At 44.9% G+C, this 27,508-nt stretch overlaps 1 protein-coding gene across 2 annotated transcripts in view; it reads left to right on the forward strand.

Annotated features, from left to right (window-relative positions):
* The window catches only part of Srgap1 (SLIT-ROBO Rho GTPase activating protein 1), a 285,799-nt gene that overhangs the window by 171,075 nt on the left and 87,216 nt on the right, over nt 1-27,508 (forward strand). For both annotated transcript variants that reach the window (XM_026778325.1, XM_026778323.1), the window contains exons 5-6: nt 24,443-24,625; nt 25,099-25,227. In XM_026778325.1, the coding sequence (XP_026634126.1) occupies nt 24,443-24,625; nt 25,099-25,227 (312 nt within the window). The remainder of the gene's footprint in view (nt 1-24,442; nt 24,626-25,098; nt 25,228-27,508) is intronic.

Below are 27,508 nucleotides of genomic sequence, written 5' to 3' on the forward strand. Positions count from 1 at the left end.
ATCTAGATGATATTGGGGAGTTGTTATATTTTCTGTGAACATAATAACTATGATTTTATAGAGCACATTTGCTGCATTTTTTATTTTGAATTGAAGAGATGACTTCTGTATGTCAATTTCTCCTTCAGAAACTTTGATCTGCATGCAACCCGCAGAACTTCCGTGTTAGCAGGTCTAGCTGTATATCTGAGGTCACATTTAATGTCATCACCAGATAGATCCAAGAGAAGCCTGTTGGGCGGCTTGGACATGGAGTGAGGAGGTGGTGTAACTTCTCAAATGTCTCCTAGATCCTTCTGTCCACCAGGCTTGAGTATTTAGCAGACTCTGGGAGTTAGATCAAGGCTGCTGACACATGTCCTCAGAAATCTATCAACATCAATCTGAAGTCTGAAGGTCCTAGGAAAGGTGACTATGAACTGGATGGCCTTGTCAGTCATTTAACCTCTCAGAGTCAGTGGGATAGATAGAGATAGAGGGGAAAGGCAATGGCATATTATCTGTAGATCTTTTTGAACTCCTAGAAAGAAAATTCACTTTGAAGAGCATGCTCAGTGAAGACCAGAGATCGCCTTCTTCCTCCTCCCACCCATCCCTCACATATGCACACTGCACTACACACACACATACAGACTCACATACAGACACACACACACAAACACACACACACAGGTACAGACTCACACACAGATACACTCACACACAGACATATACAGGCATATACACACATACACAGATACACACACACACAGTCACACACACTTACTTTTAAAGGAGCTGTTGTTTGGCCTCTTCCTACACTTTATCCTATAGACACACAAATCCTGACTTGTCCAAATGAAATCTATGCATTTTTTGTATTCAATTCGTATTAAGAAAGAATGAAAGCATAGGATAGTTGAACAGTTGACTGTGGGTTTAATGATTATGATTTAACCACTGACCAGTATTTGCTCAGGAATAAATAACCTTCTGGTATCTTATGTAGAATTTTGAACAGCTGATAACGTTACACTGGTCACTAAAGTCAGGGTGTAAAGTACATAACCCCGGGGAATTTGGTTGCTGTTTAATTTCCTAGTCAGATAAATATTCATTTCTCCTTTGCTCACAAACCCTTGAAACTCCCTGGGAGTCGGAGTGAGCATTTGGGAAATGTGTTAACTTATTTGTGAGGAGACCGTTTTTAAGCTGCAGTCAGGCTCCTAGCGGGCGACAGTCTCAGCATGTGCCCTGGCTCTGACCTGTTGCTCCCATCACGCTTGGTGATTACTCAGACATTCCAGGAGGCTTTGGCTCATAGCGTGTAGCTGCTCAGGGAAACAGAGAAGGATGCTTTATCATCACCCACCCGTTAGACAGAGCTGAATTTAATCCCATGCATCCCTAAGGTTGTCTGGGATGCCATAGCGTACAATATAAAGCTCTGATCAATGGATAACGGGCAAGCTACGTAGTGCGTAGAACATGGATCTCTGGAGTTCTGAACAGGATAGAGGAGATTGTGGTGAAAGACTAACTTCTGAGAGAGGTGTCCTTAGCATCTTGTCGCTGTGCTGACAGACACCTGAGAGAAACACTTGAAAGGGTGGAAGGATTATTCTGGCTTCGTGGTTGCATGGCTCCATTGCTGTGAGCCTGGGCAAGAGCAGAGCTAGCTTACAGCCTGGTTGCTGGGATGCAGAGCAGGGAGCTCCTGCCTGCACGAGTGAGCTTCCTCTTCCTTCCTCTTTTCGTCCCACAATTTGTTCTGTCACATGATTGCCGCCCACAGTTGGGCAAGCATTCCCACCTGCCTTAGTCATCTCTGGACACACCCTCATCGGCACAGCCAAGGGTTTCCTTTTCTCAAGCTGTCAGTCAAGATGGAACCATCTTAGGAGGAGGGGTCTTGAAGATGTGCAAGCTGTGTTTGTCCCATCTTGCCTTTATCTGCAAAAACATGGACTCAAAATGGGTTCAAGCCTCAAGTTGGATTTTTAGACTCCGTGAGGGACAAGCCAAAGCCCTCAGTTTGGCCTTGAGTAACAGAGATGCCAGAAATAATAGCAGGAATGCATTAGAAGTTTGTGCTTTCTCCTAAGAGTTTAAAGATTGCAGCACAGGGCTGATATCCAGGAAACCCTTCGGGAACCAGGCTGCTTTTAATCTGTTGTTCAGAGAAACTCAATTGCAGCATCCGTCCTTGGAGCTGCAGATAGTTACAGGAACTCTAGCCTCTGTGTTCCTGGAAACAGAACTGAGAGAGGGAAGCGCAGGCCCCAGCTATCAGGAAGACCTGGTGGAAACCCTACATTATGTTTTCACGAGTCTCTCTTTAGCTAGAACTCAGAATGGTCCCCGGGAGCCTCAAGGACATCTGGCAATTGCAGTCTCTCGCTAGCCAGTTTATTGCTAACCTTTGTCTGTGTCTTTGTTTTACAGGGATTTTGTTCACTTGGAAGAAAAAGGAAGTTACTCATAGCTAGTCATACCTCCCAAAGTGCTAACATTTATTGCAGACTTACTGTGTAGGTACCTGTAATTGTGCTAGCACATTACATGATCTCCTCAGCGTTGCCGAGGTGGTTATCTCATTATCCCAATTCTGTAGTTGTGGAACCTAAGGGCGTAGAGAGGCTTGCCCTGGCTTGCCTAGTCTCCAGTGAAGTAGGAACTCAAGCCACATCTGGCTCCGGAGCCTTTGCTGCCTCTTTGTCTCTGTTGCTATAGCCTAGGGAATCATTCTGAAAACAGATAACTAAATGTTATTGTCTCCCCCAAATAAGGATAAATTAATTTATCACCTGCCCATTTGTGCTTTTTTTTATGAATCAGTAGAATTAATGTTGCTTTAATTAAAAATGTAAGGGAAAAACTGAACATGGGGCAGGATGGCAAACTGTACTGCTTAGAAATGTTCATTGGAACAGTGAACAGACAGAACTTAGTGGACCAGAAAGTAAGAGGGTAAACTCTGTATCTGAGTCTCGGCTGCTAATGTACTTCCCAAGTTGAGCGTTTGACTAAAGATAAAGGGTCAGGAAACAAGCAGTAGTGTGTAATGATGGAACAGCAAAGACCAGACAGGCTGTCAACAGACTTGTGCTGGGACCCCAGCTCCGGCCCTTGCTCTTTGTATAGTCCTGAGAAAGCAATTCACCTCTCTGAAAACACAACGGTTTTTCAGAGGGCGGTGAAGCTGCACATGTGAGTGAGTGTGTATGAGTGTGTGTGTAAGGGAGAGTGCATGTGTAAGTGTGTGTGTGAGTGTGTGTGAGTGCGTATGTGAGTGAGTGTGTATGAGAGTGTGTATATGTGTGTGTGTGCGTGCTTGTGCACATGTGTGTGTGTGTGTGCGTGCTTGTGCACATGTGTCTATGCACACATGCAAAGTCATCTTGAGACAAGATCTCATGTAGCCCAGGTTGGCGTCAAACTCGTTCTACAGTAGAGGTTGAGACCTTGAATACCTAATAGGAAACAAGAGTGTAATCACCTTCCAAGTGCTGGGGTAGCAGGTGTGTGTGTCACAAGCTCAGCTTGGTTGACAGTCACAACTGTGGAGAATGAAAACATCCCAGGATCTTCAGTTAGGAAACCGGAGACACCGGAGCATCAATGGTATAGTTTCTAGTCTGAGTCCAAATGCCTGAGAAAACCTAGAGGCCGGCCCTGTAGGTCCAATCAGATTCCAAGTGTGAGGACAGAGTTCAGTGCCTCAGCCTCAGGCTGCCACACAGCAAGTAGACTGACCATCTCCCAGCTGTCTCATTCAGTGCAAGCCACGGATGGATTGTTTAAGACCTAGATGTGATGGAGAGAGCAATCTGTTCTACACAGTGTTCTGGCTAAAGGGCTAATTTCAACTAGAAACACTCATCAGACCCAAACCTACAGCGATGTTTAACAAAATAACCAGGTAGCCCATGACTTTGTCAGGTTGGCACTTAAAATTAGCCACCGTAGCATCTAACAAAGCTTCAGAGAAGCAGGGGGATGGTGGCTTTTAAATCACAGCCTCAGTTTCTCATCTGCAGCAGCAATCACAATAATACACAACTCTTAGACTTACTACAAGGAGTGAGTGTTACTAAGACAATTATTCATTCAAGACTTTTTGACTGTTTTCCTGTGCCAGGCACAGTTCCATACCCTGGAGAGAGAGCCAGGAATGCAAACAGACTACGTTCTAGTGAGAAGATAGAAACAGCAAAGGCAGATGAACGTGTGATACGGTGGCTGAGGTACCAAGAGCATGAAAGTATTCAGGACTGCGGTAAACACCTGCCCGTTAGTGTCGCCCGCCCTCATTGTTGTTCTCTTGGTCATCGGTAGGGTATGGATGGTAACCCGTCCTTGTCAGCCTTGCGGATTATGTGTAGAGATCAGGGACAATGTGGCCAGTATTGCGGGTGTTTTTATATGTATGCAAATTGTCTTCCTTCTCCACACTGTTTGGGGCCAGGTCAGGTTTTGGAATATTCAAAGCACTTAAGCTCCAAAAAGTTTCAAACTGTAGAATTTTTAAATATCAGGCTAACACGCTAAGTTTGGGTGTTCCAGATTTAGCTGGTTTGGGGGGGGGGTTGTTTTGTTTTAGAGTGAATTTTGTTAAAAACAAAAAACAAGGGAGGTAATTTGTGGTGGCGCACAGCTTTAATCCCAGCACTCGTGAGGCAGAAGCAGGCGGATCTCTGTGAATTTGAGGCCAGCCTGGTCTACAGGGCAAGTTTCAGGATAGCCAAGACTGTTTCACAGAGAGACCCTGTCTTGACACTCCACCCCCGGCCAAAAAAAGAAAAGAAAACTAAATGAGTAATAACAGGACTGTGCTAGGGAATTGGGCGAGGGAACCTATGACCCAGAGTTAGAGCGAGCATTCAAAACCAGACAGCCTTCAATCTACCCCATAAGGGCTTTGTCCCAATACCAAAGCCTCGAAAGGTGAAATTATATGTTATAAACTTAAGATTTATAATGATTTGTCTTCTGTTAATGTTCCTTTACCTCCCATAGGCTTTGTGGCATTTTACGGGTTTATGTGAACTAATTCTAACAGAGATGAACACAAAGCATCAGGATAAATACACATGAACCTGGATGTTAATTTGTATCATTGATCCCGCTCACTTTGTGTATCAGTGGCCTGTGCGTGAGTAGCCATGCTCCAGAAGTGATCCACCCTCAAGTTCTGTTAAATCCCCAGGAAGAGAACTGAGCAAACGAGGTGTTACCCAGCCTGAGTTCAGGCGGACTCATCACGATGCTGATTTCACATAGCAGTCCCATGACGCGGGCAGACCGAGGCTCAGTTTTACAAGTAGGGACTGAGACAGAATAATTAGCGCGGTCACACAGACAGTAAATGACTCATCCAAAATCTAATCCCAGCTCTTTCTCCAAAACCCATCAATCCCCACTGGACCACTCTGCCTTAGGGAGGATGCGGAGAGAAGCAGAGGGAGGAACTGTGTGTGTGTGTGTGTGTGTGTATGTGTGTGTGTGCATGCGTGCGTGCGTGCGTGCGCGCGCACGCGCATTTGTGTCTGACCAACTTGAGGAACAGAGGAATTCAGAGGTAAAACATTTTTTACTTTTAAAACCTTGATAGAGCTTCTAAAACTATTATGTGGGTTACTGAGCTGGTAGATAAATTCCTTTGTCTGTTCAACTTTAGTGTTAGTGTGTGTCCACTTAGGGATCCTTAAAAAAATTGTCTTTCATTTAGCTTGAGCATAGTACTGTCCATGCTGTCTGTCAAATGTGTGTTTGTTCAGACAGTGATTATTGCTGAGATCCACTGTCTTGATCCATTCACCTCTGTTTCTTCCTTCTTCGAATCATTTTTGTCCGGAAACATAAATGGCAGATAGACACTGTCCTAGACAGCATCCCAGAGGCTCTCTGGAACTCACACAGGGAGTAGCTGTTAGAGACACTTATGAGAACAGTGTCCACCCTGGCCTTCACATGTGTTTAAAGCACATAGCTCTTGAAAAATGTTAAAATACAAAGACTCATCATTGTGTTATCAGGAATAAGGAAGATGGTGCTGTTATTTTGAGTCTTTGGAAACTTGGCCTCAGAACTGAGAAAGGAAGCCTCCCATTGGTTTTATAAGCTTATAAACCTGGAGCCAACAGACTCCCAAGGAAGCATGCCCCAGGCAATGTTAGAGGTTCCCAAAAAGGTTTTTTTCAGAGAGCCTCAAAGAACTTTTTTCCCCCCCATGAAGTGTTTCTTTTACCTCCGGGCATTTTGAATACTTGGAATAGATTTTCATAATGAACATGGAAATTCATTCCTTTGAGATGAACTACAAAAGAAAGGGCTGAGCCCCGGAGTAAAACCTGAACAGACGGAAATAAGGAGAAATATCAAGATCTCCCACCTGGAAACCCTCGTTGGAATACCACATTCCCAGTGAAGGGACCTGGAAAGATTTTCCCAAAGCAGCCTGTTTAGAGATCATGGACAACAAACTCTTTTTGATGTGTCTGTCCCTCGCTTTGTTACTTGAGTGGAAACAGAAAGGTGTTGGTATGATACGGTTTTCTGTCAACAACCCCAGAGTTGACTTTCAGGGGAGGTGAGCAAACCTATCTATAAAGTTCACATCTCATGGATCCCTGGTGCCCATCTGGGAACAGCTCTACAGGGGTCCTATTTAGGGCCCTCTGCGAGCTAATGATGCTTAGTCGCCGCTTCATTCCTGCTGAGATTTTTTGTGTATTAAATATGATTTGAAAATGGCTTTTGATTGGTGCTTCTCAACCACAGATACACAGACACAGCTGTGGCAATGCGAGCAATGAGAACTTGCTCTCCCCAAAACTATTTGGCTTGGAGGTGAAGAAGAAAGTGCATGCTTTCCTAAAAAAAAAAAAAAAAAAAAAAAAAAAAAAAAAAAAACTAAAAAAATGTTTCATAATTAAAATGTTCGCCAACAACAAAGTATTTTACCCAAACTGTTATATTCTGAAACATAGAATTATGGCTTTTAAATTATTAGAATCTATCAGTGACAGACATCTTAATTAGATTATTTTTATTGAGTACCTAAGCTGTTGAGCTTTGCTTGCCATTGTTCTTCAAACCTATATATGTATATACATAATATATTATGTATATTAATATATTTAGTGCTAATTAGAACATAGAACTATAGTTGAACTTTTCTGTGGGCCACCAGCTCACAAATAACAGCATGGAGGCCTCTGATTAATTATGAAAGCTTGGACTTAGCTTTATCTCAACTAGCTCTTATAACTTAAATTAACTTGCGTCTGTTAATCTACGTTCTGCCACATGGTTCAGATACCTCTCCTCTGTTCTGTATGTCTGACTTGTTTCACGTATCGCTGGTATCTCTACCTCTCTTCTTCCCAGAGTCCTCTCTCTCCTCGGAAATCACACCTATTCCTTCCTACCTAGCTATTGGCCATTCGGCCCTTTATTTGACCAATCACAGTGACACATCTTCACACAGTGTAGATAAACATTCTAAAACATAGAATAAACCCTTTTCCTCGATTTTTTTTATCTGAAAATATGGACAAGAAAGGATTCTCAGTAGAAAGAAAACAACTTGCCGGACAGTGGTGGAAGCACACGCCTTTAATCCCAGCACTTGGGAGGCAGAGGTAGGTGGATCTCTGTGAGAGTGAGGCCAACCTAGTCTACAAGAGGTAGTTCCAGGACAGGCTCCAAAACTACACAGAGACATCCTGTCTCAAAAAAAAAAAATCAAAAAAAAAGAGAGAGAGAGAGAACAAGAAAGAAAGACCAAGCAAATCAAGATCTAAGTCAATTGCATCTGGTGAGCCATTTCAACCTACCTAAGTGCACCTGGTTTCTGACCCATGTGACATTCTGGATTTAATATGCCTTGGGTTAATAGAACTTGAGTACTAAATTGATCTTTAGCAATGACCGACTAAATCTGCTCATTTTGGGAGTGATTCACCAAACCCAGGTGATAGCTCACTCAAGCCCCGGAACTAATTCACGGCCAGGCTGGAAATGAAACCAGGGCTTGAATTCCGACTAGCGCATAGCTTCCTGTGAGGTGTGGGCCAGCTCAGAGGCTTGCAGAGTGGCAGCTGTACACAGCACCATTGTAATAGCAGGTACCCTTCCTCCTGGCTCTGGTCAGAACCATTTACATAATGAGTTCTTTAAACTCTTGTGGCAGGCAGCCAAGGCAGAGAGACAGAAGTACTTTGCCCACGATGACAGGAAGTCTCAGAGCAGACTGACTGCCCATTTAGGCCACATGCTGTACCTTTTCATTAGCGATGATACAGCCAAGCAGACCGTCACAGTTGGCCACCACATCCATGTGGAGGCAACCAACCATGGACCAAAAACGGTCCAGAGCCTGGCATCTCTACTGGACATTTATGGACCTTGTGTTCTTGTCACGGTTCTCTGAGTAACAGTGTAGTAACTATGTACCCAACATTTGCTTTGCACTGGTTAGTGGAAAGGATCTAGAGATGACTTAAAATACATGGGAGGGGATACAAAGATTCTGTGCCAGTGCTATGCCCTTTAAAGTAAAGGACTTGGGCATCCAGATTTTGTGAGGCATTGTGGAACCTGTCCCCTGGAGATGCTGAAAGACTCCTGTAGACCCAGAGTCAGATATTAGGGGGTGAAAGCTGAAAGATCAGAGAAGCAGAGCAGCCAGTCACTAGTTCTTACCCCTATGAAATCCTCAGAAGCAAGGGGCCAAGATCCTGTCTAACAATCCCCAGACTGAATGCCTTGAGCTCCTATCTCCTCCCGCCTTATATTTCTCTCTCTACCCAGCCATATCCCTTCCTATCTCTGCCTCCCTATTGCTGGGATTAAATGTGTGTGATTCCCAAGTACTGGCATTAAAGGTGTGAGCCACTACCGCCTGGCTCTGTTCCTCTTTTAGACTGGATCAATCTTGTATAGCTCAGGGTGGCCTTGAACTCACAGAGAATGTCTGCCTCTGCCTCCCCTGTTATGGAATTAAAGGTGTGCACCACCATTGCCTGGCCTCTATGGCTAACTAGTTGACTTCACCTCACACTCTGATCTTCAGACAGACTCTGTTTGTGAGATCACAAACAACATTTTACACCGAAAGATGGGCGATGTCCACAGAGCTCGATGATACAAAGAAAGGCCTGCAGTGAGGACTAAGAAGAGCCACAGTCATTCATTAATGGGGGAGATAAGATACAGTAGCCTTTGAAGGGAGCAGCAGGGTCAAAGCGCAGAGTTGGGAAAAGCCAAGTTCCTTGCGTGGGATCCGCCCCCCCCCCAGTCACATCTGGGAAGGTCAGTGGCTGCGTGGTTTCAAGACAGTTACTAAAAGGAGATTGTACAACAAACAAAACTATAGGTGAGGTCTGGGAAAATGGCTCAGTGGGGAAAGTGGTTGCCACACAAGCATGAAGGCCTGAATGTGGTCTCCCAGCACCCACATGAGACACCAAGCATGGAGCCCTCTGCCTGTAATTCCAGCGCTGAGCAGAGGAGTCAGGAGGCCTAGGGCTTGCTGAGCCACCAACCTCGTAAATATTCCTGCTGGGGATTCAGTAAGAGAGCCTGGGGGGGGGGGGAGGAAGGGAGGGAGGGAGGGAAGGAAGGAAGGAAGGAAGGAAGGAAGGAAGGAAGGAAGGAAGGAAGGAAGGAAGGAAGGAAGGAAGGAAGGAAGGAAAAAGGTACAGAGAGATTAGGAAGGCAACTGGCCCCTGGCCCCCACACACATGCACTTGCACACACATGTGCACATCCACATGAGCACACACACACACACACATATAGAATTTTCATACAAAGAATGGTTAAGTTCCAACCAAAAGCAGGATGAAAACTCAAAAGGTTTTCCTGCTCAGACTAACAAAGGGCTGTGCTTTCTTCTTTCCTTTTGTCTTCTACACCAGCCTAGCATTCAGTTTGAGATTTGGGGAAGAGGTGTCAAATTTCAGACTATTGTTCATTAAAAGAAAAGGATTCCCTTGTGGCATTTCCATTTTAGTTAAAGTCGCACTGCTGGGGTGACTTCCAGATCCCCAAGAGTTTTGTGTGCTCAGTCAAGCATCTCGTCTCTAACCCGTCCTCGCTCAGATGCCTGGCACACCCACGCAGCAGTGGAGGCCTGAGAGAGCTGTATAAGTGGCAGGCGACGCTGAGATTCTAGTGTATTTGGTGGCCTTCCCTTCAACATCTCCAGCTGCACAAAACGCGTTGCTCATTTGTTTCCCTCCTGCCCCCACTGTTGGGGGGGGGGGCTGGTAGAGGTATCTTCCCTCTACAAACAATAGGTTGAGCTTCTATTCTAGTGCCTCTGAGAGCCTCAGATGGAAGCCCTTGTCGATGCGGGAACTTTCTGAATGGCTCTCCCTGTTTATCGCTGACTTGTGAGGCAAGGGTTAAGTCTCTCTGTAGGCCAGTTTCTTTGATCCATAAAACAAAACAACACAACAACAGAAAGATCTCTTTGCTCCCCAGCCTCCCCCAGGTGTGTAGGAATATATAAGTGAGCATTGCCTGGGTTAGGGCTCTGTGGAACTGTAATATAGGTACTGTGACTGAGTTTGTTCAGCCTGCTGTAACAAGACTCTAGGGGCTCAGAAACAACATAAATTCATTTCTCACAGCTTGGGGGCTGAGGACAGTACAAGATCATGACAGACACAGGCTTCACTGTCTGGCTAGTGCCTCCTGGCCTTTTCTAGCTTAGAGCTCCTCTCTCTGTTTCTTCACGTGGTGGGCAGGGCCAGTCTAAGACCTCTTTAGTAGGCAGCGATCCATTTATGACAGCCCCGCCCCCATGACTTAATCACTCCAGATTGTCCACCTAATCCCATGACCCGTGGGAGTAGGGTTCTAAAATCTGAGTGAGTTTCCGGGAGTCAACAGTCATGCCCCAGCAGAAAGGAAAGAAAGGTGAAATGTTTTATTAATCACAATAACAATTTATTAAGCATCCACTATGCTGGCTACAATCGTGAGGGCTTTGGGCTGTATTTATTTGTTTTGTAGCCACAACAGCCTTCTCTTTATCTTATTCCTGGGATAGAGGTGCCAGAGCTAAGAGGCAAGACTAAGCTTTGGACTTGGCAGCCTGTTTCCTGAGCTTGATTACCTAAGTCACTCAGAAATAAAACGCACTGTCTTTAAGACAGTATGCTTGTTTTTACAGAGGGTATCTGTCTTAGGGTTTCAATTGCTACGATGAAGCACCAGGCCCAAAAGGCAAGTTGGGGAGGAAAGGGTTTATTAGGCTTACACTTCAGCATTGCTGTTCATCACCAAAAGAAGGCAGGACAGGAACTCAACAAGGCAGGATCCCAGAGGCAGAAGCTGATGCAGAGGCGGTAGAGGGAAGCTGCTTACTGGCTTGTTTCCCCTGGCCTGCTCAGCTCACCTTATAGAACCCAGAACCACCAACCCAGGGATGACACCACCCTCCATGGGCTGGACCCTCCCCCACTGATTGCTAATTGAGAAAATGCCTACAGCTGGATCTCATGGAGGCATTTCCTCAGCTGAGGCTCCCTCCTCTCTGATGACTCTAGCTTGTGTCAAGTTGACACACAAAAGCAACCAGTACAGTATCTTTACTGTAAGTCCGTGCAAAGAGGCTGTGATTTGTAATATCTCTGGGCGTAGAGAATACAAGTATTTGCCATCCGTCCAAAACCCCAGAATCTGTGCCCGAAGTCAGTTAAATGGAAGGTACTTGAATTGTTACTGCCTCAGTCAGCTCTAGAACTGTTACAGGGTTCTTTGTTGCCTGCATGTCATATGCACAGACTGGCTTACAGGAGAGGACTCTCAGCAAACTTGGAAGTCCTGGGAGCAATGGTGGCTGCAGAGTCCTGAAGGCGCTGAAGCAGGCTGGTGGGATATTCCTCTGTATGGTGTTAGGTACTAGGTGCTGGGCTTCATAGATGCCAACCCTCCAAAGACCTCCCAAAGACACCCAGCACCTTCCTCTAGTGATAAAGGACGGGTGGGAAGGACATTCCACAAAGAAGGGATGTGTGAGCGAAAGCACACTGCCCTGGAAGGGAACTCCGTGCCCTTAAGGCATTGTAAGGATGTTGGCCAGTTTGTGATTTAAAAATGAATGTTGAATAAGCTGGACTTTTTAAGAAATCTAGCCACACCCCTTTGCTCATCTATGGTGAAATATACATAAACAGCAAGATAGGAGAATAATCTTGGAGAGTTTACTAGGTAAAAGTTTATTGGCATTTCATATGAGAAGTCTCTGATAGTTCTAAAGTAAGTACCTCTTTCAGCATTATACTTGCTAAATTATTTTATTGTACTTATGAAAAATTACCTTATGTGCTAAAAAACCCAGCAAAGCAAGAATAATAAATACATCACATGTTGTTGTATATGTGCTACATAACATGTCACACGATGAAGTAATATATTAATGAAGTCATTGGACAAGGATTCTCTGGTGACAGAAGGGGCGGGAGCAGTCTTTGCTGAGTACACTTGCTCATCACGAGTCCCTTCATGGCCAGTAATGCTTGGCCATGACTCCAAGCTTTAAATTAGAAATTGCCTCTAAAAGCTGTTGAAAAAGCTCAGATTAAGATTAATTTGTACAGTTTTCCCTCATTACAGATAGAAACATTTGCTTTTTAATGAGGCATAAAATAATTTATCCTTCATAAGCCAAATTACCCATTTTCCACTAAACAGTTTTATTAAAGTAGCAAAGTCTTATAAACCAATTGTAATTAATATTAACACTTTGAAATTATTGTTCAGTTTAGCATTTTGAACATGACAAACGCCCCCCTTGAACTCAAACGTAGAAGTCGAAACAGAAACCCACTGCGTCTCTGTATATCAGCCCCACGCTGCCAAAGAATTCTGGGCTTTCCTCCCTAATGAGTCCTTGATGATTGATCAATAATCAGTTTGGGAGCTAATTAAAGTCACTAGGATGATAGATATCCCCTAGTAAGGTTCATTAATACAGCAATGAGCAAGACAGCCTGCAAGGAGGAGGCATCGTTCATTTCTGGGTGTGTTCTGTGAGATGAAGCAGATGGGATGAGTTAACAGAGCCCTCAGAGGGTTCCAGAGAAACCCCATACCCCCAGCACAGTGTGGTGGTCTGCTTCCCGGCTCCAGTCAGCAGAGATGGGGCAATAATTAGTATATTGTCACCCCAACTTTTCTTTGGGACTAAAATTTATCCATCCTCTACCCTGATGATAAAAAACAATAACTTGCCTTTAGCTACTGGGAAGTATATTGTTTATTGTCCTGGCTGGGCTGAGAACATCCCTGTAGGCGCTCAGATGTGTGAACACTTGGTCCCAGTCGGTGCCCTGTTCAGGGAGGTTTAGGGGTGCAGCCTTGTTGGAGGAAGTATGTCCCTGGAGATGGGCTTGAAGGGTTTGAAGACAACACACCACCTCAGTTCCCTCTACCTGCTTCTTGCTTGGGAGCAAGATGCGACCTGTCAGCATCTCCTCCTGCCACCATGCTGCCTGCTGGCTGCCACACTTGCCCTGCGTGATGAACTCTATCCCCCAGAACCCTAGCCCAAATAAACACTTCCATGAGCGTCCCTGGTCATGGTGCTTTATCACCTCCGTACAGTGTGTAGTTGTCACTGTTGGGAGTTTTGGACTCAAATCCAGCCGCAGTTAGCGTTAGAAAGACCTAACAGATTGTGTGGACCGCCCAGGCCTTCAGAAGGGGAAGCTATGAGCCAGCTCAGCCCTACAAAGCTGTGCCCAGGGCACAAACTGCACACAAGAAGCAGAGAGCACGCCCACCCTGGAGTGTCTGAGACTCCTGAAGCCCCTTCAGGAGCACGGTTCCCGGGCATGGGGAAGAAAGCATCCAGTCTCTAGCAGGGGGGAATAAATACAAGCCTGACCATGATTTTCATACTCCGGGAATCTCTGACTTACAGTGACTTTACTTATAATTTTTTATAATTTATTTAATTTTATGTGTATTGGTGTGAGGGTGTCAGATTCCCTGGAACTTGAGTTACAGACAGTTGTGAGCTGCCATGTGGGTGCTGGGAATTGAACCTGGGTCCTCAGGAAAAACAGCCAGTGCTCTTAACGGCTGAGTCATCCCTCCAGCCTCTCACTTGCAATTTTTTTAACTGTAGGATTGTAGGAGTGGTTGCTGGAACCAGCAATATGGGAAGGAGTAGTAACCCAAACAAAGTCAGCCAGTCTATCTGGAGGAAAAGTGTTCGGGCCAGCTTTATTTATCAAGTTTACACAGCCTAGTGCGGTCTGAGGGGAAGTCTGCAGGAACTTGCTAGATGACATAGACCTATGGGAGCCTTCGTGGATTGTCCTGAGCACTGGCTGATGCAGGAGGGCCCAGCCTACTGTGGGCAGTAGCATTCCTAGACGGACGGTCCTGGGCAGTATAAGAAACCTAAGTTAGCGTAAACATGTAATCAAGCCTGCCAGTGAACCAGCAAAGCCGTGTTCCCCATGATTTCTGCTTCAGGTTCCTGTTTTATATTCCTGCCTTGACTGCCCCTCAGTGATGGACCGTGACCTGGAAGTAGAAGATTAATAAAACCTTTCTTCCCCTAAAATGTGATAGTTTGGTCTGATGAGCCCCCTAACTTTGGTCCTGTAGGGAGACCTCGTGTGGTCCTCTCTCATAGATGAGGCCCCCGCCAGAGTCACGAAGGCTAAAGTTAGGAGCAGTTTTGTTGCCAAGCCCGTACCAAGCCCACAACTGCTGTTCCATAGGTCGGTGCTTTCCATTAAAGATGCTGCCTGTGTAATTACTCCCAAAATGAAGTCCTTAATGGTACACTGAGCGGAACGAAATTATTTTCATAATTTTTATAATCCTTGTAACTCCTTTTGCACGCCGGCTCTCTGTCTTTACCTATACTCTGTTTCTTCTCTGCATCTCCATCACCCTGTCCTTTGCTAGGTTGGCCGTCCCTCACCAGCAGGGTCTAGAGTACCAGACAGTGTCTTTCATTCAAAGCATTTGTGTGAATTCTAAGTACAATTTGATGATAAATTCAGACTGCCCTGCTGAGACCGAGCCAGTGGAGCCAGGGCGCACGGCACGTTTTCTCTGAGAAGCCAGCTTCGCAGACAGTCTTTCATCCTATTGCTTGTTCAACATGATTGTTCCTTTTTGTCCGTTCATTAGCTCAAAAGAGTAAAATTGCTAACATTTCTTAGCATGCACTTAGTGAAGCCACTTCTCACCCCGCTCCTTTTGCCCCTTTGGAAATGATCGCCCCTCCCCCGCCCCAATTGCGGAGAAGTCATCACATAGTATTAAAATGAGTCATCTTATGATGCTTTCCTCAAATATCAGCAGCTGGCATCTATCGTGCGGGTGTTCCATCGGCTTTCTTCCGTGCCATTGGTTAGTAAGGCCCAGAACCCTCCCACAGCCCCGTCTAGGCAACAACATTGCAATTTTATTTAACAGTGAAGAAATTGGGGCACCAGTTAGATTATATAGGGACAGGAAGAAAACCTTTCAGCCCTCCCCTCCCAGAAGTTTAACAATCTCAATCTATAAAGCAAACGTACAGTAAGCAAATTATCAGAAAATGAAATTGAAGCATGTAAACTTATTAACACACAGGTACAATAGAGCCACGCAGAAGGTTCACGTTTGAAATTTCAGTGACGTCTTAGGGGAGAGGGAACAGAGGTCTGTGTGCAGTTTTGGATTGGAGTAGGTAGTTTCTGGAGGAGATGAATGAGCCCGCAGAAGAGATAACAGCCGGGACAAAGTTCACCTGCGCGCTGGTGTAATGTTTGACTTTCAGGCCCTTCTTCGGCGTTATGAATTTTATCTTGTTGGTTCATGAAATAACAAGAAGATAAAAGGCAAGTGTGTTCCCTTTTGGTGGGTCCAATCTTGAGACAGAAGACTCCCCAGGAAAGGCTGCCCCTGGAGTTGTTTTTCTAGGTAGCTGTACTCTGTTGGAAATCTAAGTGGCGTTATTTGGTGTGCCATTTATCCTGAGCAATGGTTCTGTCCAAGATCACACAGCACCTAAGTATGGGAGCAGATTTGAACTCAGGTAGTTTATCTTATGATTCTGCACTCATAGCCAAGTGACTTCTACAAAATTTACTCAGAAAATGCTGTTTTGCAAATTGATTTTGTTAATCTTGAAAGAGGCACACAGGTCCAGGGAAGGAACATGGGTTTATGAAAGCTCACCATTTCAGTCCTACTGACCAATTGTTTGTGACTTAGCCACCAGCTGCTTGTCTGCCTTGGTGCCCCAAATGGCAATGGGAAATACAGCCTAGGATAGTAGCTCTCAACCTTCCTAATGCTGGGACCTTTAAACATAGTTCCTTATGTTGTGGTGACCCCCAACTGTAGTTATTTTTGTTACTACTTCATAACTATAATTTTGCTACTGCTATGAATTGTAATGTAAATATCTGTGTTTTCTGATGGTCTTAGCCGACCCCTGTGTAAAGGTCATTCTCCCCTCCCCCCATTGAGAACCACTGGTATAGGGGGACTTGAATGGGACGTAGGGCTGGAATGAGAGGGCTATGTTGTAGATACGGACTGACTAGCATTCATGTTGAGAGCTGGCTTCTCCTCATTTTATATTCTTAATATAAACGAAACATTTGCCACTCAGTTTTCTCTCTGTGTTTCTAGAGTTAAGTATAAACTAATTAAAAAGACCCCTGAGAATCCTTCATCACCCAACTCCGTCCAGCCGGCCCTAACATCCGCACGGTCCTCTCACACCTGTACATGTGACAGAGCCCCTGTTTGCTTTCCAGTGTGGGTCGGCTTGCCGGTCCCTGCCCCATTGGGTCCTGTCTGGCCTCAAACCTAACACAGCCCTGGAAAGTAGCCGCTCAAAAGCCGTTAGGTAGATGACAAGTGTCGAGGACCAGGGTTGGGATCAGGGATTAGGAAAATAGTAGACAAAGACGCAGGTGAAAATGATAAAACAGGAAACATTGGATAGTATCGGGAAGGAGTTCCAGGGGATACTGAAATTCGCCCCATTTAATTTTCTATACACTTTTATACCCCAGTAGAACAGGGAAGAAGACAAAGGGCTTCTTTAACGTGATACAAAGGACAAACTAAGAGTTACTTGCTTCAATATGTTGAGTCATCGAGCCATTAACTCATGAGAGAGAAACATTCTGTTGTTTAGGCAGTGAATCCACCCTAGACCAAGTATCCTGAAGGCAGCCACTCCCACGGTCAAGCCTCCTATTTCAAAAGAAGGAGCAGAAGTATGCTTGACTATCCCGACCATTGGTCAGGGTGGAGTGAATCTACCTGTGTGGGCCATCTTAATGTCAAAGAGACCAAGTAATCACACCCTAGGTCAGGGTGTGTAGCCACACTTGTCTACAACTTTGAACAGGCTAAAACTCTGACCTTCAGACAAGGTGGAAATAAGCTCACATTTTTGGGCCTCCACATACAAGCCAATGTATTCTGACCCCCCCCAACAAAAAAAAAAAACTAGTCTAATGTCCTCTTAATTTTATAGCTAACTATGGGGTTTACTATCTTGAGGGGCTGGAAGCTTCTATGAATTCGCATGTTTTGTGAACATATAGCTGTCTATACAGTCAGCTCCTAGAGCTTCCTCACTGGTGTGTGTGTATGTATGAGTTTTAAAGAGGTTTTTGCTGGCCTGCCTGTCAGCATGAAACAATAAGAAACACCTCTGCTGGTCTATTTTTGCTCCACCTCCAATTTCTCAGCTGCCTCTAAGATACGGTGGCCTGTGCTCTCTGCTTCAAGGCTGAACCATGGGCCAAAGCCCGCACTTTTCTCTCCATCAGTGGTTCTCAGCCTTCCTCGTGCTGTAACCCTTTACACAGCCCCTCATGTTGTGGTGACCCCCAGTCGTAAATGATAACATTGCTACTTTAAAATCATAATTTTGCTACTGTTATGAACTGTAATGTGAATATCTGATATACAGGATATCTGATGTGTAACACCCCCCTCCCCCCCAAGGAGTCACGACTCACAGGTTGGGAACATCTGCCTTACATCTTGCCTTAGAAACTGTAAGGAAGGAGGGCTACCCACACTGCCCTGTGCTTTGTACATTCTACCACTAATGACAGGATGAACATTAGGCTAGGATAGAATAGACTAGGCTGGGATAGACTAGGATGGGATGGGATGGCCCTATTTACCAAAGAGCAGGAAGGCTAGAGATGTCAGGAGGAAAGATCCCACAGTAGCCCAAGTGCTCCTTTAAAAGGGACTGCTGTCACCCTGGTTTCCAATAAGTCTTTGGCATACACAGCATGGCTGAGTGGAGGCCAAACTCAGAAGGATAGGCTGAAGTTCTCAAAACCCCTGGAGGGACCAGGCTTCCCATGCTGCGGTTTCCGGTATGACTGGGGTGTCTCAGCGGCCTGTCCTTCTCCTTGAATCTTAACACTTCCTGGGGGGCAACAATGATGGACTTCCAGGCTGTGTTCCCAGCCTGCTGGTCCCGATAGGATGATGACCTGCAGAAACTCAGTTATAATTGGAACCGTGTGTGTATCTGTGTGTGTGTGTGTGTGTGTGTGTGAGAGAGAGAGAGAGAGAGAGAATGTATGTACACAAGTGTTGTGTGTATGTGAATGTGTGCATGAGTATGTGCATACATGTATGTTAACATATGAGTGTGTGTACAAATGTGTGTGAATGTGTGCAAGAGTGTGTGTCTGAGTGTGTGAATGTGTATGTTATATGTAAGGGTGTATGTGAATGTATATTGTGTGTGTGTGTGTGCGTGTGTGTGTGTGTGTGTGTGTGTGTGTACATGCGCTTTTATAAAAAGACTTCTCCCTTAAGTGGTTGACACGGAATGCTGAAGTGTTTCTCAGAACTTGTAGGGGCCAATGGCTGAAGGCGAAGGCGTAAGTCACAACAATCTCACACCAGTTTGGAATTATGATTAATAGAATGGTTATTTATTTAAAGGGGAAAAAACTTACAGATCACCATCCCAGACAACAGCCCTCTGCGCAATCAGGAAGGGAGTCTAGTCGCAGGAAGCAGAGCAGGAAGAGAGAGGGGGGGGGGAGGGAAATGGCCCCTTTTTTAAAGGGAGAGAGACCACGCCCCAATGGGCTGGTATCTCAGCGGCTATTGGCTGAAGGAGCGGGAGGAGCTCCCGCAACAGATGGCTAGTAAGGCAGCAGGCTGTGGAGTTAGGCAATCCTGTCAGGAACGTTCTTGACACCACCTTCTTCCCCTGTGAAGCCAGTGCGTATTTTATTCAGAGGGGCCCAAAATTCCCATGCTAACTGTGGGGTTTGAATAAGAAATGTTCCTCATAGGTACAGGTGTTCAATCACTTGGTCCCTAGCTGGTGGCTTTCTTTGGAGAGGCCATGCAGAGATGCTCCCTTGCCGGAGGAAGTACAACACTGGCAGTCAGCTTTGCGAGTTTGAAGCTTCGGACCACATACACGAGCTGCCTGCCTCCCCCTTCTCCACCACCAATCTCCCCCCACACACACACAACATACCCTGCTCTGGTCTGTGCTTGAGGTTAAAGTCGTGATCCGGCCGCCATGCATGCTTGGCTAGCTGGTGTGTCTCTCCCCACTGCCATAGACTCTTATCTCTCTGGAACCCTAAATAAAATTAAACTCTTTTCCCACAATGCACTTTCGATTGCGGTGTTTTGCCGCAGCAACAGAAGAGGAACTAGCTCTGTATCTCACAGATGGTTTTGAGCTATTTGTCTTAACCCTCATCTAATCTCAGATGTTTAATAGTGTGCTCATTTGGATGCCAGGGACGAAAAGGTGCCAGGCATACCCTCGGCATTCAGTGAGTGTTTGTTAAATGTAAGAGCATCCTTCATTGCCTCTCATCAAGCGTCTCTTATCTACATTGTAGCTGAAGTAGAATTAAGGCTCTAAAGGCACAGAGAACTCTGTTGTCAGTGTCCTGGCTGATTTTACAAGATAAGCCGTGATACTGGGTGGCACATGGAACTCTGTAACTCATGATTGGCAGCGTGAGCGCCATTCATAAGTCAAGAGAGTTGAAAGAAAAAGGTTTTTCCACCCATAGAACAGGAAACAGGATTCCAGTTTACCTTAGCGGATAGGAGGAAAATAGAAATACCTCTCCAAGAGTGACTAGAAGTATTAGCAAAGCACTTAGATTCCCTGGTGTCTAGCAGGCAGTGAGCATTTTATAGTGCTTAGTAGGCTACATACATATATGTGTATGTGCACCTATCAGACCTGATGGTGTAACCATAGATATGCACATATATATTCTGTGAAGTTTAGTGATTCCACACACAATGTGGAATGTACAGTAACTCTGTAAGGTGAGCAGGAGGGCATTTAATAGTCTCCACCCTGAGCAATTGGTGATCCGTTCTCTCAATCCGCATCTCTAACATCTGCACCAGAGTCCAAAGGTAGAAACTGTGGCTTTGGCCCACTGGTCTCCAATGTGCACATCACTTTCCGATGCGCAATAACCTCTCTTACAGAATATTAAAGTATAGCACAGGTATTTTAGATTTTATGGCTTAAAGTACAAGGCTGGTGTCAGTTAAATGTCATGGGCCTTTCAGTAAGAAAAAAAAAATCAACAGTATCTGTGCAAAGCTTATGATGTAATATTTCCCAGGCTCACAAAAATATACACAGTGTGGGCCTGAGGAGATGGCTTAGTTGCTAAGGTCTAAGGAAAAATCCCCAGGACCCACGTAAAAGCTCAGGTGTGATACCTGTAACCTGGACACTGTGGGGGAGCGGTGACAGTAGGATCACTGGGGCTTGAGCCCCCGGTCCAGCTCTGGGTTCCCTGTGAGCCCGTCTCAAGGAAGTGAGGAGAGAAGTAGAAGGTGCTGCGTGCCATCCTCTGGTCTCCACAAGTGCACATACACCAGACACACACTCATACACAGAAATATACTAACAAAAACCGTTCTCACTCAGGAGCGCTTTCTGCTTGAACTGTATCTTTTCCTGCAGTTTGGGAATGATAACTTGAGGATACTGACTGGGAATTATGCATGAACTTTTAGTAGAAAAGAATTCAAGTTGGGAAATGTGCCCTGAGACTACATTTAAATAGCTAGATGCCCACGGGGGCATTTGGTATGCAAAGGATATGTTTGCATTAGCCGAAGGAAAGGCTGATGTGTTTCTTGCAATACCTTCCAAGTACACCTTAAAATATAAAAGTTCTTTTTTCTCTGAGAAATGGGATGGCTGTGTGCCGTTTTAACAACAAACACCTTTGCCTTCTGTCAGCTTACATTTTGAATCATGCAGTTCAGACTTGTGTTCATTATCTGCAATTTGAATTCTCAACAGGCTTTGAGAATTTTTTTTTCCTCCCTGTCTTTTTTAAAAATTCATTCACCCTAACACTTACCACTTTCGAGGAGAGTGGAAATCCTGAGCCAAACCAGGAAACCAAACCAAGTTGATTATTGAACTAGGTAAAAGTAACCCCGGGCCATCATACTAAACCTCCATTGTGGTGAGACACGCTCCCCACCCCCCATTCACGCTGTCTTACAATAGTTCAGGCTCAAGTGTGCTCCTTTTAACACACCATGCTAGAAGCAGACTCAGTGTGCTTACTTGTGCACTAGGCTTAGTGTGTGCAAATTAAACGTGCTTCATCTAGCCCTCAGTAGGCAAGTAACCCAAGACTTCCGAAGACGGGTCTCTTTCTCCGTGGGGTATTAAAAAGAAATTTACAGACTCGCAGCGCCGTCTGGGCTGCCTTTTCATCCAGCGTGGGTGGACGTTGTTGTTTCTAACTTTATGTTAGCAGGGAAAGTAGAGAGCGAAGCAGCTCTGAGAGTGGTGTACATGTGTGGAGTTATTCTTTCCCTGTCATTTTAAGATGTGACTGGGGCTGGAATGGTATGTGGGTTTGCTCCAGGCAGGGAATATAAACAGAGCCCAGCCTTGAATGGCAAGGTGTGTAGTAGATTCACTGACTCCGCTGTTTGCCCAGCTGCAGGCTTACTCCTTTTCATCCCCCAGCTGCCCAGCTGCTTCCTGATGCTGTTTTTCTTTGCTTTTAAACTAGAGTGGGCAACCAGACTTCCTCCAGGTCCAGTAATTACTATAAACAGACGACTTTCTGAGGGCACAGGGCTGCGCAGACATTGCCGCTGCTTGGTACTTACGCCTTCCTCTGGTTTCCTTGGTACTGACTTTGCGTTCCTTAAAGAGATGAGCACAGCTGATGTAAGGCAAGCCTCTCCAGCAGCCCCGGTTTTACTCCTCCAGTCGTCCTGAGAGTGCGCTGTTGGGCCCCAGTGAAGTGTTCCCTTCCTCCCTTTCCTGCTGGCCTAGGAGAAACAGCAGTTTTGCACAGCTCCACTTAAATGAGTTCATTTATTCTAATGATACATCCAGGTTCCAATCTATTTTAAAGCTCATCTCTCCAAATGAGAAAAGGAAAGTTTATTGCTTTAAAACATTACTTGTACCTTAACTTCTTAACAACTACCACCTTAGTTCCAAAATCGAATCTGGATAACTTGGTTATTTGTGGGTGAAATAAAAATCTGCCTTCTGGCTTTCACTGGGGCATCACGCCTGACGTGGATGGTTTCTCGTAATTGTGCACAAAATACATCTAACCCTGAATGGAGCATTAAAATTATATGGGGAAGCTGTCATTCCAGGTAAAATTTCTTAAACCTTAGGTGATGACGGCTAAGACTGCAGAGATGGCTCAGCAGTTGGCAGCACTGACCCAAGTTCAGTTTCAGCACCCATGGAAGGTACCTTACACCTGTTCATAGCTCCAGTTCCAGGGAGATTCGATGCCTCTAGCCTCCTGGGGCAGCCGCAAAGACAAGATATAAAACACATAATATTTTAAAATGTAGCTGAAAGAGTAATACCTACCTTTATTATCTAGGAAGATACTTATTAAATATCTAGGCTAGTTATTTTTAATACTTTAAAAGATTATAAAATCAGTTTGGTTTATTTCTTTAATTAAAGAGTATAAACTTAGCAATGCATTTCAAAGTCACACAAAAATATGTGCCTTTTTTTTCTAACACTACAGTTTTACCTTGAAAAAATTGTCCTAGGCGACACAGTGTGTTCATGAACAACATCTTTGTAGCAATAACATATCCAAAGTTTTTAATAATTGTAGATTTAGTATGTGAGTTTGTCATATGCATAGGAAAGATGTCTATAAAAATTGTTTCACTTATTCCTAAATTTTACTAACATACTAGTAGTATGTGTTGTTCCTAGTAAAAGAGGAGTGTGCACACGAAGGGGTTTAGGACAACCCAATCCTAGCACGACCAACAGCAGCCCATTAGTCAAGTTTGGTGCGGGTGCTTGGAAACTCTGTATAGCCTTAAACATACAATTTAAAAGAACATTTGGTGATTCACATGGAGGTGGTTCACTCAGCAAAGACCCAGAACCCATGTAAAATTTAAGAGGCTGTCCGTGGAAGGGGGTGACTGGAATCCCAACGCCATGAAGGTTGGTGACAGGAGGAGCCCTAAAACTCATTGGCCGGTCAGCCTGGCCAAATCACAGAATTTCAGGTTTGGTAAAAGCCCATGTCTCAGAAGAATAAGGGCAGGAAGCATGTGAGGGAAAAACACCTGACCCTGGCCTACACACACACACACACACACACACACATACACACACACAAACACACGCGTGCGCCTGCACACATGTCCACACCCATTCTAACAAATACCACACCACAATGTATTTATTTTAAAACACCTTAAAATTATATTATTGGTTAATCCTAAATTTTAACTGAAGAAATAATACGTGGTATTTTAAAATGAAGGGTATGTGTATGTATGTTTGTGGGAAAAAGCCTTGACTATATGCCAGATCTTTACAGTGTTGTTATTGTTTTCTGTTTGTTTGGTAATCTCCTTTCTGTATTGTTTATCTTTCTACACTGAATATAAAGTATTTCTTTATGATCAGAAAATCCATTTTTATTCTAAACCTTGTATTAATATTTATGTTGGTATTTTGACAAATACATTTTGTTCAGGAAAAGTCCTCTAAGTAAGGACTGTACTAATGCGGAGCTCCAGTTAGGCTAAAATTTACCCATGAATAGAATAGATGGCTTGGGCTGCCAGTTCATAGCACAGAGGAGATTGGGGAGCATGCAGGAGATTGGGGGGCACGCTTTCGTGCATAAGAGAATTTTGCACATATTGAAAATGTGCGTAAGCCTCTGTAAATCATTTTTCATCAGAGCCTGCCCCCTGAGCGCCTCCTCCCATCAGGTGAACTTGCATATTTCTTTGGTTTATACAGAAGCAGGAGCCAAAATTCGCCTGTCTTACTACACCTGACTTTCCCCTCTCCCGTTGGAAGGTGGTATTTTTAACATGCACACCTCATAGCAGTCCCGTTCTCTGAGAACGCTGCAGACAGACATCTCCTAACAGTCTGGGCCACTCTTCCCAGGTGATGAAGACATACCACATGTACCACGCCGAGAGCATTAGTGCTGAGAGCAAGCTGAAGGAAGCCGAGAAGCAAGAGGAGAAGCAGATCGGGAGGTCCGGAGACCCCGTCTTCCACCTCAGACTAGAAGAGCGGCACCAGAGGCGCAGCTCCGTGAAGAAAATTGAAAAGATGAAGGAAAAGGTAGGTTTAAAACTCCATCGCAGAGCCCTGACTCCTCATATGGGGAGACAAGACAGTCGTAAAAACCCTGATCCGCCAGGAATAGACACACATGGTGAATTACTATTTAAAGACATGCATTTCCTCCCACGGGAGTGATGACTGTTTAAGACACATAAAACTATGTCATAACAGCTGGACATCATTTCGTGGTGAACGCCAAGTGATCAGGACAAATCTGGAGAACTGAATATTGACAGAGATGGTTCAGTGCAAGTGGGCCCAGAGCCCAAATCCATTGTCGTTCTTCCCAGAGCCAGGGAGCTTCAGTTTGTTATTGAAATCACATTCAAAACGCACTTTCCACAAAGGACCTGGGGATCATTTTTATATGTGGAATGAATTGCTTAGATTCGTGAAAACCCACATGTATTTCTCTCTTATGAAAATGACTTCGCTTTCGTTCCTGATGCCTGTGTCTTCTTCATTACCAGAGACAAGCAAAATATTCAGAAAACAAGCTGAAATCGATTAAAGCAAGGAACGAGTATCTCCTGACACTCGAAGCAACCAATGCCTCGGTGTTCAAGTATTACATTCACGATCTTTCAGACTTAATCGATGTAAGTACTTGACGCTTTATATACAGAAAGTATCATTCATTAATGAGAAAATGCCATTATTTACTAGAATAATGCGGTTTATTGAAGTGCTCAGAAAAAAAGTGATTCCTACCTAGCCACACAAGATACTTTGACAGGATCAGTTGTAAGATGCATATCACAAAGCGTAATTGCAAACTAAGTCTGATAAAAGCAAATTGTTATCCTGGTGGACTCAACCAGAAAGGATAGAATACAGTTTTCAAACTATGCCATAACACCTCTCTGTTTGTATCAACTCAAACTAACTCACTGGGACAGGGGTTCTTGCTCATGGAGAGACCATTACCCTCGCGTGTACAGAGCCCTGAGTTTGGTCCCCAGTACTGCAGAAAACAAAACAAACCCAAAAAAGCTCCAAGAAGCCACAACCCACATGTAGTCTTTACTCTCTGAAATCCAGTGTATATTCATTTGATTTTTATGTGCATGATTATTTTAGCCTGCAGATGTATGTGCAGCATCCCTTGTGCCCTCAAAGGCTAAGCTGGTTTTGACAAGTGAAAAACTTTCCAAGTACGGCAAAGAATTTCTTTCTTGCCTACAAGTAGCAAGCCCGCACCGAGCACTTCTTGGCTGAGTTGGTTTTGGGTTTTTGGTTTGTCAGTGCTAGGGAACAAACCCAAGGCCTCACACCTGGCTACAGCCCAGACCCTTGATATGATAGACAAATAAATATAAGTATAGGCAGGTCCATACATATTTGTAAACACATGCTAAGGTTTCCAGGGCCTTGTACATGTTACACGCTCATGAGATAAGTGCTGAGTGCTGCAGTCAGTTGTGCTAAGTGCTTAGTGTACAGCGATAATGCTGACTGGGGTTAAAGAGCCATATATAACCTCCCTCAAACATTATCCTGGACCCTGGAGTTTCCTCAGTGAACAACACAGAGTCTTTATCATTGTGCTCTTTACATATGTGTTGAGAGACAAACTCTAAATTGGTGTGTGTGTGTGTGTGTGTGTGTGTGTGTGTGTGTGTGTGTGTATTTAAAGTGAGTACTGATGGTATTTTAAAGCTAGCCAGGTATAGTGGTGCACACCTGTAGTCCCAGTCCTAGGGAGGCAGAGGCAGGCAGGTCTCTGTGAATTTGAGACAAGCTTAGGCTACATAGCGAGTTCCTGGCCAGGCAGGGTGACATAGTAAGACCCTGTCTCAAATCAACCAAGCAAAAAGAAATGTAAGATATTGCCGTGAGTGTTCTTTTCTGCTGGGAAAGGCCTGATACTTGAACCAAGATGTAAGCTGGGAGCTGCACAGCAGCCAATTCCAGGACGGAATCCCCCACAGCCGCACTGGCTGGGTGAGAGCTACAGAGGCAGAAGTCTGTTCTGAAGGCACAAGGTGCTCATGGGATATGAGAGTGGATGGTCTGGTTGGAGCAGAGTGCGTGAAAATGAAGTGTTTGGAGTGAGGGCCCCATGGACTGACCACAGCCATTGAGGCAGTGAAGGGTCTGGACTCTGTGCTCAGTGTGGTAAGGAGCCAGCCAAGGGTTTGAAGAGAGAAATGACTTCACCTGGTGTATATTTTGAAGACTCTGGAAACTTCATGGAAGGGTTTGGCTGTCTGGTCATCAGGGAATGGTACTATTTGAAAGGATTAGAAGGACGAGGAAGTGTGGCCTTCTTGGAGTAGACGTGGCCTGGTTGGAGAAAGTATGTCACTAAGGGTGGACTTTGAGGTTTCAAAAGGCCCATTTCAGTCCCAGGTCCTCTCCCTCAGACTGCAGATCAGGATGTAGCTTCCAGCAACTTCTCTAGAATGCTGTCTGTCAGATGATAATGGAAACTGTAGCAAGCCCCTAATTAAATGCTTTCTTTTGTAAAAGTTGCCTTGGTCATGGTGTCTCTTCACAGCAACAGAGCAGGGACCGAGACAGCTAGCCAGCAGGACCCAGGCTTCTTTTCCTCAGCGCTGAAATTGCAGGCACATGCTGATGTGTCTGCCGTTTTTCTTTGGGTTCTGGAGACCCCAAACACTGGTACTTCATGTGCCTAATGGGCCGTCTCCTAGGCCCTAAATAGAGATGTTTTTCATCCCCAGATGCACTTGACTCTGCTCTAAATAGATAATGGTTAAATGTGCCTAGCGATTTAGTCTTTTCAAAAGTTTTTATTTATTAAAGATTTCTGTCTCTTCCCCGCCACCGCCTCCCATTTCCCTCCCCCTCCCCCAATCAAGTCCCCCTCCCTCCTCAGCCCGAAGAGCAATCAGGGTTCCCTGACCTGTGGGAAGT

The sequence above is a fragment of the Microtus ochrogaster genome, unplaced genomic scaffold, assembly GCF_000317375.1.
Source record: "Microtus ochrogaster isolate Prairie Vole_2 unplaced genomic scaffold, MicOch1.0 UNK127, whole genome shotgun sequence".
In the NCBI taxonomy this organism is placed as follows: Eukaryota; Metazoa; Chordata; class Mammalia; order Rodentia; family Cricetidae; genus Microtus; species Microtus ochrogaster.